The sequence below is a fragment of the Aquarana catesbeiana genome, linkage group LG03, assembly GCF_042186555.1.
Source record: "Aquarana catesbeiana isolate 2022-GZ linkage group LG03, ASM4218655v1, whole genome shotgun sequence".
Classification (NCBI taxonomy): domain Eukaryota; kingdom Metazoa; phylum Chordata; class Amphibia; order Anura; family Ranidae; genus Aquarana; species Aquarana catesbeiana.
In genome coordinates, this window is record NC_133326.1 from 678,121,747 (window position 1) to 678,135,427 (window position 13,681).

Sequence of the window (13,681 nt, forward strand, 5' to 3'; positions counted from 1 at the left end):
TATTTTTATTTGTTGTTTTTCACAGAAGATCGCTATAGATCTGTTGTGGATCAAAGCAATTTGTATGCTGGTCAATTAATCGCCGCTAATCCCCATTTGACCCTTGCCAGAGAATGAAAGCCTATTAGGGTTTCCGAATTTAAGACCTTTCTCAGCCTATCCCTCCTCATGGGCATAATTAAAAAGAGTTAGTTGCTGTCATATTGGTCCACTGACCCAATTCACCATATGCCTGTGTTCTCTGCCTCCATGGCCAGGGCACGATACGAGCAGATCTTGCGGTTCATGCACTTCAATGATAATGAACTCTGTCGTCCTCGGGGTGACCCTGAATACGATCGGCTCTACAAAATTTGTCTTTGCATTGGTGAATGTTTTGAACGCTACCACACACTCGTGGAGTATTAGCGTAGGGTACAGCACTGCACAGACTAGGACACACTTTCACAGGGTCTCCAAAGATGCCATCACATTTTGGGAGACCCGAACCTGGAACCGAATAGTTACAACCACTACAACTGTTAAAACCACTACAACCGTTACAGTTACAAATAAAAGTGTAAAAAAAAAAAAAAAAAAAGAAAAAAGGAAAAAAGGAAAAATTAAATATATATAGAATAAAAAACAAAAATAGTTTTCGCTTTATTGTTCTCTCTCAGTCTATTCTCTCTCTATTGTTCTTCACTTTTTTACTGTATTCTACAATGCAATGTTTTATTGTTACTATGTTTTATCATGTTTGCTTTTCAGGTGTGTAATTCTTTAATACTTTACTGTTTACTGTGTTTTATTGTTAACCATTTTTTTGTTTTCAGGTACGCCATTCAGCTGCAGCATTGATTTATCTATCTTGACAGCAACAGTGTTTGCTTCCACGATACGTAAATCAGCGACTCCAGCGCTGTAGGAGGTGATTTCGCCAACACAGTTTTAAAAGAAAAAATGGTGCATGTATGACCATTATTAGAAGTGGGTGGATGAAGGGAGGTATTCTAATAGTGGGCATACCCACAGGCTGCATGAAAAAAAAGAACATTACAATGTATGCCCAACAAGGACCAGCAACGTACTGGTATGTTGCTGGACTTTGAGAGGTTATACCAGAATGATGCCTGCACGTTTAGGTATCATCTTGGTATCATTCTTTTCAGCCAGCGGTCGGCTTTCATGTAAAAGCAATCCTGGTATCTAATTAGCCTCTAGACTTCTTTTACAAGGAGTGGGAGGGAACATCCCCCCTCCCACTGTCTTCCATAGATTTATCGGGCTCTCCTGTCCCAACAGGGAAACCGAGAATGCAGCCAGTTGTTCTGCCAGCTGACCATAGAGCTGATCAGAGACCAGAATGGCTCCAATCATTTCTATGGCCTAAGAAACCGGAAGCTACGAGCATTTCATGACTTAGGTTTCGCCGGATATAAACAGCGCCATTGGGAAATTGTCAAAGCATTTTATCACACCTATCTTGGTGTGGTAAGTTGCTTTGAGGGCAGAGGAGAGATCTAGGGTCTAATAGACCTCAGTTTTTTTCAAAAAAGAGTACCTGTCACTACCTATTGCTATCATAGTGGATATTTACATTCCCTGACAATAAAAATGATTAAAAAAAAAATGAAAGGAACAGTTTAAAAATTAAAAAACAGTAAACAGCAATTGCACCATGCATATGAGGTATCACCGCAAAGGTCAGATCAAGGGCAGTAATTTTATCCTTAGATCTCCTCTGTAAATCTAAAATGGTAACCTGTAAATGCTTTTAAAGGCTTTTAAAAATGTATGTAGTTTGTCGCCGCTGCACGTTTGTGTGCAATTTTAGCATGTCATGTCGTGTTTGCTATCCATGTACTCGGCATGAGATCATCTTTTTTATTTCATCAAACATTTGGGCAATATAGTGTGTTTTAGAGCATTAAAATTAAAAAAGCGTGCTTTTTCCAAAAAAATTGCGTTTGAAAAATCACTGCGCAAATACTGTGTGAAAAAAATAATTCAACACCCACCATTTTAATCTGTAGGGCATTTGCTTTAATAAAATATATAATGTTTGGGGGTTCAAAGTAATTTTCTTGCAAAACAATGATATTTTTTCATGTAAACAAAGTGTCAGAAAGGGCTTTGTCTTCAAGTGGTTAGAAGAGTGGGTGATGTGTGACATAAGCTTCTAAATGTTGTGCATAAAATGCCAGGACAGTTCAATACCCCCCCAAATGACCCCTTTTTGGAAAGTAGACACCCCAAGCTTTTTGCTGATAGGCATGTTGAGTTCATGGAATATTTTATATTTTGCCACAAGTTTCGGGAAAAGTACACTTTTTTTTTGCACAAAGTTGTCACTAAATGATATATTGTTCAAACATGGTATGGTTATATGTGGAGTTACACCCCAAAATACATTCTGCTGCTTCTCCTGAGTATGGGGATAGCTCATGTGTGAGACTTTTTGGGAGCCTAGCCGCGTACGGGACCCCGAAAACCAATCACCGCCTTCAGGATTTCTAAGGGTGTAAATTTTTGATTTCACTCCTCACAATCTATCACAGATTTGAATGCCAAGATAGCACAAACCCCCCCAAATGACCCCCCCTAATGACCCCATTTTGGAAAGTAGACACCCAAGCTATTTGATGAGAGGCATGTTGAGTCCATGGAATATTTTATATTTTGCCACAAGTTGCGGGAAAATTACATTAATTTTTACTTTTTTTGCACACAGTTGTTACTAAATGATCTATTGCTCAAACCATGCCATGGGCATATGTAAAATTACACCCCAAAATACATTCTGCTGCTTCTCCTGAGTACAGGGATACCACATGTGTGACACTTTTTGGCAGCCTAGCTGTGTACAGGACCCAAAAAATCAATCACCGCCTTCAGGCTTTTTAAGTGGGTAAAATGGTGATTTCACTTCCTCACTACCTATCACAGTTTCGGAGGCCCTGAAATGTCAAGATAGCACAACACCCCCCCCCCCCCCCCAAATGACCCCATTTTGGAAAGAAGACACTTCAAGATTTTTGCTGAGAGGCATGTTGTGTCCATGGAATATTTGATATTTTGCCACAAGTTTCGGGAAAATATATATATATATTTTTTTTACACAAAGTTGTCACTAAATGATATATTGTTAAAACTTGGCATGGGTATTTGTGGAATTACACTACTCTCTTCAGCTGTACTCCCCTGATGGTGGCCCTGCATGCGGGAGTCGAAAGAAGGGCGGGGGTGCCTTTTTCGTGGGGAGGGGGAGGCTATTTTGCCGCCCCCGCAAAGTGCCGCCCTAGGCCTGGGCCTTGTCGGCCTAGGCCAAAACACAGCACTGCCTATAGCCCTGCAATTAGCAAAGAGAGTGTTTCAGACCAATGTGTAGAGAGACCATTGACTGAACACTAAAAGAAAGGGACCTTCTTTACAGGATGCTGGCAGGGGACAAACTTTTCTATTTATAATTTGTGTTACCAAGCAATTAAACAGGTGTACCTAATAAAGTGGCCAGTGACTGTATATAGACAGCATATATTTAAAACTGCTACTTATTCCTTTTATTATGCCCATGGCACCAAGTCACATTGAAAATGTATCTTTTTACCTCTTCCTTTTCCTCAACTCTACTATGAGAGAAGTAAATGACAAACCCAGGTCATTGTTGTATGTAAAGTCAGCTGTCTGCAGGTCACACTTATCCGCAGTATAGAGTACAATGCAGCTTGCCCTGGCCAGTGGCGTCACTATGGTTGGTGTAACCCAGTGCGAAAAAAATTGGTGTCACCCCCCCCACCAACTATAGTCCCCCCTCAGTACAAACCCCCCTTCCTCAGTACAGACCCCCCTCCATCAGTGCAGACCCCCCTCAGTGCAGACTTCCCCCCCTCCATCAGTGCAGCCCCCCCTCAGTGCAGACACCCCCCTCCACCAGTGCAGACCCCCTTTAGTGCAGAGTGCAGACACCCCCCCTCCATCAGTGCAGACACCCCCCTCCATCAGTGCAGACCCCCCTCCATCAGTGCAGACCCCCCTCAGTGCAGACACCCCCCTCTATCAGTGCAGACCCCCCTCCATCAGTGCAGACCCCCCTCAGTGCAGACACCCCCCTCCATCAGTGCAGACCCCCTCAGTGCAGACACCCCCCCTCCATCAGTGCAGACCCCCCTCAGTGCAGACGCCCCCTCCTTCTCCATTAGTGCAGACCCCCCCCACCAACTATAGTCCCCCCTCAGTACAAACCCCCCTCCCTCAGTACAGACCCCCTCCCTCAGTACAGATCCCCCCTCATCTGCAGGTTAAAAGGAGGACAACTGCAAGTCAGAAAGAGATCAGATACCAGTTAAATGGAGGTCAATTGTAGATCAGAAGGAAATCAACTGCAGGTCAGAAATAAATGATATGCTAGTTAAAAGGAAGTAAACTACAGGTCAGAAGAAGGAAAACTGCAAGTCAGAAGGTGGTTGACTGCAGATTATAAGCAGGTCAGCTACAGGTCGGAAGGAAGTCAGGTACAGGTTAGAAGGAGGTCAACTGCATGTCAGAAGAAGGACAGCCAACTGTCAAAAGGAAGCCAACAGCAGGTTAGGATGTCAACTACATGTGAGAAGAAGGTCAACTGCAGGTTAGAAGGAAGTCAGCTACAGGTCAGAAGAAAGGCAGCTACAAGTCAAAAGGATGTCAACTGCAGGTTAGACGGATTTCAACTTCAGGCCAGGTACACCTGAAAGAATAGAACTGCATAACAAATTCACCTGAAAGCAGCCTACATTTGCTGACATGCACAAGCCCTAAGACAGTATAAAATAAGAAGATCAATTCTATTTGTGAACTTTGAGAATAATAAAAAATTGCAAATTCACAGTACTGTATACACATGAAATTGGTTTCCTATCTGAAGGACGCAACAACAGCAAATATTGCACATGGTTTATTCAAATTAGATTTAGAGCACATATTACCATTATGCACAATAAGCCTGTTTCTGTAGGTGGCAGGGAGAAAAATGGGCCTTTTTCCCTGTATAGTTATTGATTGATTTTTATTCCCATCATCAGTAAATCCACAATCTTCTGCTGTAAGGTTATTGAAGCAACTATACAAATCCAGCTTAGGATCAGTAAAACAAAAAAAAAAACTATGCTTACATAAGAGTAGCTTTGGACACAAACATTTGTGTGCTTTCAGACTCCTGCTATGTAACTTTGTTTATAATGCAGGTCCTCTTTAAGTAAATCCTGAATTTAGTTAACATATAGACAAATAAGTATATTTACCACCTAAGTCGCTTCAGGTGTTTACCATTTCTACAAAATGTGTATCCCTAGGTATCTCCACTCTTTGCAACCATCTACAACTCCATCTTTCTCATGGCCAGAGTTATTGAGAAGGTCTACAGGTCAGGACAGAAACTGACAGTCGCTTCCATAGAACGTCATTCTCAGAACTTACAGTTGGATGGCTTTGGGTTCCCACTTATGTTGGATGAAGATGGCGATGCACAAACACCCTATGTAATTCTGGATACGGATGGAGAAAGCAGGATATTGACCCCTGTGTACACTATTAATCCAGCTACAGGAGACCTTCATTATCTGAGGAAAATCCACTACCCCTTCAACCACCACCCAGGAACTGATTCTGACTGTTGGTTTGACCGAAGCTCAATCTGCATTGGAGGTAGGAGCTTGTGGTGAAAATTGGCATGCAACTGTTATTTATTTCTTATCTCCCAACCAAAGAAAGAAACTCTTATTTTATTTAGCAAGACTCCTTGATATTTTGGATCTTGGCTTCCCAAAATGTAAAAATATTGTCTTAAATGTAACAAATTTCTCAATTTTATTTAACAATGTGATAGTATAATTCCAGAAGTCAGGAAGGAGCATACAGTGGTACATCTAGCATTTTACAGCTTCTGAAAATTCCCTTGGTTGTTTTCTATGGAAGAGCCCTGGGGCCATCATAAAAAAAAAACTAAATTCTGACTTTGAAACTCAGAATTCTGAGATTGAAATTCAGAATTGTAAGTTTAAAAAAAAATACAGAATTCTGAGATTCAAATTTAGAATTCTGAGTTTCAAAGTCAGAATTCTGAGATTAGAAGTCAGAATTCTGGGTTTCAAAGTCAGAATTCTGAGTTTCAAAGTCAGAATTCTGAGTTTCAAAGTCAGAATTCTGAGAGGGCTCTTCCATAGTTTTCAGTGTAGGAGAAACAGAACAATATTTTTCAGCAGATGAATATTTTTGGCACCACAAAAAAACAGTAATGATCAATTTTCTTTCCCCATATGTCTTTTGCAGTTAACTTTTTGCCATACAAAATATTTCACCAAAGTTAAGACTATTTTATAATATATATATATATATATATATATATATATATATATATATATATATATATATATATATATATATCGAAATTTGCTCAGTTCAGCAAGGACCGACTGAATTTCGATAAATGTGTGGCCACTCCCCCTTGACAGAAGTCAAATGATTGACTTTTGTTGAAATAGCTTGTTGAAAAATGTTTCTCAATCACAGGCTGCAGCCGCTTACCAGTGTGTTCTGACAGCGGAAAGTCCCCCCTGTCAGAATACGGTTGATTTACAATTGCGCTCTGCAAGTGCATTTACTCCAGAGCTTAGTAAATTAAGTGATGCTTCACTTTGAAAAGACTACCCAATCACAAGGAAGGAAAATAAAAATAAATGCATTTTTGCTTGCATGTAATTGGATGATGGAAGTCAGCAGAGCTCCCCCTCATTTATTAAACTCTGCAGCAACTGCACTTGCAAAGTGAACAGTCTATTTGTCTTTAGTAAATCACCCCAATATTTCACTGGGAAGAATTTATCTATCCATGATCTCGATGGTGTAAATGGAGGAATCTGTTCTTTTTTTTTTTGTTTGTTCATTCCTCTGGCTGAAAAAAAAAAAAAAAGAGATCCATCTTAGGCCAGTCTTATGCCGCGTACAGACGATCGGACATTCCGACAACAAAACCGTGGATTTTTTATGTTGGCTCAAACTTGTCTTGCATACACACAGTCACACAAATGTTGTTGGAAATTCCGAACGTCAAGAACGCGGTGACGTACAAGACATGCAACAAGCCGAGAAAAATGAAGTTCAATGGCCAGTGCGGCTCTTCTGCTTGATTCAAAGCATGCGTGGAATTTTGTGCGTCGGAATTATGTACACGCACTCGGAATTTCCGACAACAAGTTTTGTTGTCGGAAAATTTAAGAACCAGCTCTCAAACATTTGTTGTCGGAAATTCCGACAGCAAATGTCCGATGAAGCCTACACACGGTTGGAATTTCCGACAACAAGCTCACTTTGAACATTTGTTGTTGGAAATTCCGACCATGTGTACAGGGCATAAGTCATGTACAAAAAAATTACATCAGGTATAAATATCAAGAACCTAGAAGTGTCTGTACAAAAATACAGAAATCTCCAACATGTTCAAATCCCAGGCCATTAAAACGAAACTTCTTCTTAGACTTTCCTGCCCTCTCCCGCTTCCTACACATTCCTAATGGCCCATTACCATTGCAGTGTATGGGGGGCTGGGGACAAGCTTCAATACCACCAGGAAATCTTGTAGTTTGCCAAAAAGCCCAGCAATCAGGGATAACAGCATAGTCTACAGGCTGATCCAGATTTGTACAGCCAACTCATTTTTTTGACAGGTTTGTTTTAAATTCAACCTATTTTTATTCTTAAGCTTCAACCTAACCATCAATCTATCATTTAAACCAGCGTTTCTCAAACTTTTTTGTCTTGAGGCGCACCAAAGAGATTTAAACATTTTCACGGCACACCTGAAAAGACAATTTTTGTGGTGAAGAACTTTTTTATTTTTACATATACATTTAATTATAAATTTAATGTGAAGGATGTGCCTGCTATCGAAAGCAAATCAGATTGAAGCGATTGTAATCTTCTTTGTACTTTCGCTTGCTTCCTTGCTTTTCATTGAACAGTTTCTCTTTCAGAGTTCCAGACATGATTAAGTATTTCTCCATCGCTAAACAATGAACAAACTTTATTTATAAGTAGCAAAGTTGGAATGGAACGGTCTCTATTATTATAATATAATTAAAGCGATCGAGTTCTCCCAAGATCTCACACAAGTCTTGCGCTACGAAAGGAACCAATGACAGACTGACAGAGTTTGCATTTTTATATATGTTACTTTTTTAACTTTTGCGTCATTGATTTACCATTTAATTTTTCGAAAAAGGTTCAAAACGCTAGCAATTTTAAATATTTTTCAAAACTCCCATGGCACACCTGCAAATCTCACATGGCACACAGTTTGAGAATCACTGATCTAAACCAAACCTTTACCTTTATTGTAACCCTTAACCTAATTCTCAATGCTGGTTATATACACTCAGACAATTTTGTAGCAGTTTCAACCACTTTCAACAACCCTTCAATAGAAAACAAGACTTAAAGAGGAACTGCAATCTGCTCACATAATTTGTAATAAAAACATTCTGAAGCTTCCCTCCAACCACTTTGCATATTATTTTATATATACTGTGATTCTGTGCTTGCCGAAATCTCCCTCCACTGAATCTGTCTGCAACCATTTTAACTGTGGGCAGCTAAAGCTGCTGCCTGTTCACTTCCTGGATTTACACAGACACACACAGACGCACACCTCCAGCTTTTGAAGCTCTGCAGCTCTCATTGGCCCTCTTATGACACATCCCCCCTCCCTTCCTGGCAAACTCTCACAAGAGTGAGAGAGAGAGCTGTGCATGATGTCATAGGCCTAGGCTTTTACCAGACAAGAAACAAGTAATGTTTTACTATCCAAAGTTAAAACAACAAGGGCAGAAGATTTAATAGATGAAAAGTTGAAAAAAATGACTGAAGGTCCACTTTAAGAAATCCAGACCATGTACTGCCTGCAGTTTCTGTCTGAATTTTAAAGCCCAAATGATGTTTAAGAAACATATAAGGTTGTTTCGGGAAGGAGGGGTGGGAAATTAATCTGTGAGAATGCTCCTATCTTGCAACCATTATCTCACAATGCTGTAGCAGCACCTGGGACACAGGAAATATTAAGCCTCTGCTAAATGGGAGTTCTTGCCTCTCTATTGCTTCTACTTAATAGGGTCTTGTGGACACTAGAAGGACTCCTCCTTAGGACATTCCCATTCCCCAGAATAGATCAAACTTACTTATCCTTGTAGAAGAATAGGTCCACACTTGAAATAGTTTCTCTATATAAAGATTGCCTAGGCTATAAGTAGATTGCCAAGACCCTGAAACTGAGCTGCAACACGGTGGTCAAGACCATACAACGGTTTAACAGGACAGGTTCCACTCAGAACAAGCCTTGCTATGGTCGACCAAAGGAGTTGAGTGCATGTGCTCAGCATCATATCCAGAGGTTGTCTTTGGGAAATAGATGTATGAGTGCTGCCAGCATTGCTGCAGAGGTTGAAGGGGTGGGGGGTCAGCCTGTCAGTGCTCAGACCATACGCTGCACACTGCATCAAATTGGCCTGCATGGCTGTCATCCCAAGAAGTAAGGCTCTTCTAAAGATGATGTACAAGAAAGCCCGCAAACAGTTTGCTGAAGACAAGCAGACTAAGGACATGGATTAGTGGAACCATGTCCTTTGGTCTGATGAGACCAAGATAAACTTATTTGGTTCAGATGGTGTCACAAAGACAAGTGTGTCTTGCCTACAGTCAAGCATGGTGGTGAGAGTGTCATGGTCTGTGGCTGCATGAGTGCTGCTGACACTGGGGAGCTACAGTTCATTGAGGAAACCATGAATGCTAACATGTACTGTGACATACTGAAGTAGAGCATGATCGCATTCGGAGACTGGGCTGCAGGGCAGTATCCCAACATGATAACAACCCCAAACACACAAGCCTTGCTAAAGAAGCTGAGGGTAAAGGTGATGGACTGGCCAAGCATTTTTCCAGACCTTAACCCTATTGAGCATCTGTGGGGCATCCTCAAACGGAAGGTGGAGGAGCGCAAGGTCTCTAACATCCACCAGTTCCGTGATGTCGTCATGGAGGAGTGGAAGAGGCCTCCAGTGGTACCCTGTGAAGCTCTGGTGAACTCCATGCCCAAGAGGGTTAAGGCATTGCTGGAAAATAATGGTGGCCACACAAAATATTGACACTTTGGGCCCAATTTGGACATTTTCACTTGGGGTGTACTCCCTTTTGTTGCCAGCGGTTTAGACATTAATGGCTGTGTGTTGAGTTATTTTGAGGGTACAGCAAATTTACAGTTATACAGTTATACAAGCTGTACACTCACTACTTTACATTGTAGTAAAGTGTCATTTCTTCAGTGTTGAAAGTGTGAAAATATATAATAAAATATTTACAAAAATGTGAGGGGTGTACTCACTTTTGTGAGATACTGTATTTCTAAAGGTGCTATTGACATGAAATTTTCACCACATGTTGGTAACAACCCATACAATCCATACATACAAAGAAACCAAATAAGTTCAGAAATTAAGTTATGTGTAATAAAACAGGGAAAAGTATTTAACACATGAAGAAAGGGAGGTGCAAAAAGGCATGAAAAGCGAAGACACCAACTGAAATCTATTAGTAATTAGAAAGCAATCCTGCCCCTTGTCAGAGAAAATTAATATCAGCTGGTTCAGTCTCAACTGTTGGCCTATAAAAAGGTATGTCATTACCAAGTTGTCACACAAGAAACATCTCATAATGGGTAAAAGCAAAGAGCTCTCTCAAGACATTCGCAACCTTATTGTTGCAAAACATACTGATGGCATTGGTTACAGGATTTCTAAACTTCTGAATGTTCCAGTGAGTGAAAAGAATTATTAGAAGAGTTGTCCAAGAGCCAAGGACCACTTGTGGAGAGCTTCACAAAGACCTGGAATTAGCAGGTACAATTGTTTTAAAGAAAACAATAATAAATGCACTCAGCCATCATGGCCTGTATGCACGCTCACCATGCAAGACTCCATTGCTGAAGGAAAAGCATGTTGAAGTTCGTTTAAAGTTCCTGCACAACATTCAGACAAGCCTGTGAAATATTGGGAGAATATAGTCTGGTCAGATGAGACCAAAATTGAACTCTTTAGATGCCATAATACACACCGTGTTTGGAGGGCAAATGGCACTGCACATCACCCCCCCCCCCCCCCATACCATCAGTTTGGAGGTGGGAACATCATGGTGTTGGGTTGTTTTTCAGTATATGGTACTGGCAAACTTCATATCATTGAAGGAAGGATGAATGGAAAAAGGTACCAAGGATGATGAAGATGAGATGAGGGTGGACATTTTCAACAATGATCCAAAACACAAAGCCAAGGAAACTCTCAATTGGTTTTAAAGAACGAAAATAAAGCTGCTAGAATAGCTCAGCCAATCACCTGACTTGAATCCAATAGAAAATCTATGGAAAGAACTAATGATTAGAGTTCATAGAAGAGGCCCACGGAACCTTCAAGATTTGAAGACTGTTTGTATGGAAGAATGGGCCAAAATCACACCTGAGCAACGCATGCAACTAGTTTCTCCATACAGGAGGCGTCGTTAAGCTGTCATTACCAACAAAGGATTTTTTACCAAGTATTAAATAAATTTCAGTTATCGTGTTCAATACTTTCTCCCTGTGTCATTCCATTTTATTACACAGAACCTAATGTCTAAACTTATTTGTTTTGTTTTTCTATGTATGTATGGATTGCATAGGTTGTTACTGACATGTAGTGAAAATTTCATGTCAATAGCACCTTTAGAAATATATTTACCTTGAAAAATGTTGACGTGTTCAATACTTATTTTACCCGCTATATATAGAGAAAGTAGTCTTCATTAGGCCTAGTTCACACTACTACGGCTCTGCGAGTCGCATTTTCACAGGCACGGCAGACTATTCATTTGAATGGGCTGCTGTGCCTGCATTTAATGCAGGGAAAAGGTTCCTGCACCATTTTTTAAAATGCAACGGCAGGGAGATCACATGGTGCGTTTGCACCATGTGATTACCTGGTGGTTCCCGCACCTGCAATCACACTGCATTTTTGGATGCGTGGGGGTGCCATTAAGAAAGTGGTTTTAAAGAGTGGTGTGTTTTGGCTGCGGGTGGTTGCAGGTGCTGCAATAGTGCAAACCAGCCTGCTCCCAGAGAAGAGGTAGAGGAAGACCCACCTTTTATTCTTGTTCTGGTGACAACTTTGAAATCTTGTATTTTCGTCGCTTTTTGCTACCAGAACAAATAAAAAGTGGGAATCTACCTAGTAGGGACACAACCAGTAATAAAACCATAGTAAAGGTTCAGACCCTTCATTGTTCTATCCAAACTAGTTAGGAACCTGAAACGTAAGTTCTTAATTAGTACTGAAATTGCCACTTTATGGGCAGAATCTAAATTAATACACAGTCAGCATTTTTAGTGAACACATTTCTTCATCTTTTCCATGGTTGTCACCCTAGGACCGGACTAAAGAAACCTAGTCCTTAGAGATAGCGGGGAACAATGTAGCTGAGAAGTGCGCAGCAGAGGAAGTTTTCAGCTGGCAAGATTTTTGGCAAGATCAATGGGTATTCTTTTCTTATTAAACAGATATAACATATAAAGGAAGAAAAGGAGTCATTCAGTTGCTTGTGTAAATTGGAGCTTGAGCTTCTGGGTTCTGTAAGCTAGACCTTTTTATTAAAGTGCTCCACCTACCAAGTGGAAATTAAAATACAAATCATTAACATGCAATATTTTATATTTACCTGACTAGAAAAAAAAAAGCCTTCCTGGGCTCCCCTGTTTCACCAGATTTTTCACCGGGAAGCCCAGAACTGAACCCGGCAGTTCCGACAGCTGACCAGAGATCAATGGCGACCCTGGGGGGGGCAGAGGGGGCCCTGACCCCCCCAACATTATGCTGTGCCCCACCATGTGCCCCCCCAAAAAAAAAATTTTATTTTTTTTTTTACAAAAAATTAATGTCTAAGAGGGAGAGAGTCCCCAGTCAGCTCCTGCGGGTGATTCCTCCCCCCTCCCCTGCTCGCTGACACTGCATAATGCGAGCGTTCACACAACCATGGCCTCCTGATCTGCTCCTTCACCTGCATCCTCATTGGCAGGGAGAAGAGCGAGTTGCAGGAAGAACTCCACCAGGACTTTCAGTTACTGAAAAAACAGACTGATTTCTCCCATCCTTAGGACAGGAGGACCATCCTGTAAATTCCAAGAGATGCCAGACCAGAGCTGTCAATAGCAGGGGCAGGACAGCAAGAGGGGGCTGGGGAACCCCACAGTGGCAGAACACCAGGGCCCAGAGGCAAGACAACCTTTGCAACCCTGATAGTTCTCCCACTGCTTTGGATCCTTATATTTTCTTGATATGCTGGTGACATATATCTCTTGTTTTCTGCCACCCTGGGGGACCCCAATACAGTAGGAAGGGAGCTCACTGCAGAACATGTGAAAGGGCCCGTTGTGGGCATTTTATAGTTGCCCCCCTACTTTTGTCCCTGTCCCCCCATGTGCCCCCCCTAAATTTGAAAGCTGGAGACGCCACTGCCTGAGATGTGAGGGAGGAATATAAGATCATTTCTTTGGTCTTTGAAAGCAGAAGAGATGAGGATTTTGTCACTTCTGGTTTTGGTTTGTTGTAAGCAAGCTATTACTGGCTTGTGAAAGCATTCGATTAAACTGACCTTG

At 41.2% G+C, this 13,681-nt stretch overlaps 1 protein-coding gene across 3 annotated transcripts in view; it reads left to right on the top strand.

The window, feature by feature from the left end:
* GUCY2D (guanylate cyclase 2D, retinal) overlaps nucleotides 1–13,681 on the top strand; it is a 134,693-nt gene that overhangs the window by 54,354 nt on the left and 66,658 nt on the right. For all 3 annotated transcript variants that reach the window (XM_073622929.1, XM_073622931.1, XM_073622930.1), the window contains exon 4: nucleotides 5,310–5,661. In XM_073622929.1, the coding sequence (XP_073479030.1) occupies nucleotides 5,310–5,661 (352 nt within the window). The remainder of the gene's footprint in view (nucleotides 1–5,309; nucleotides 5,662–13,681) is intronic.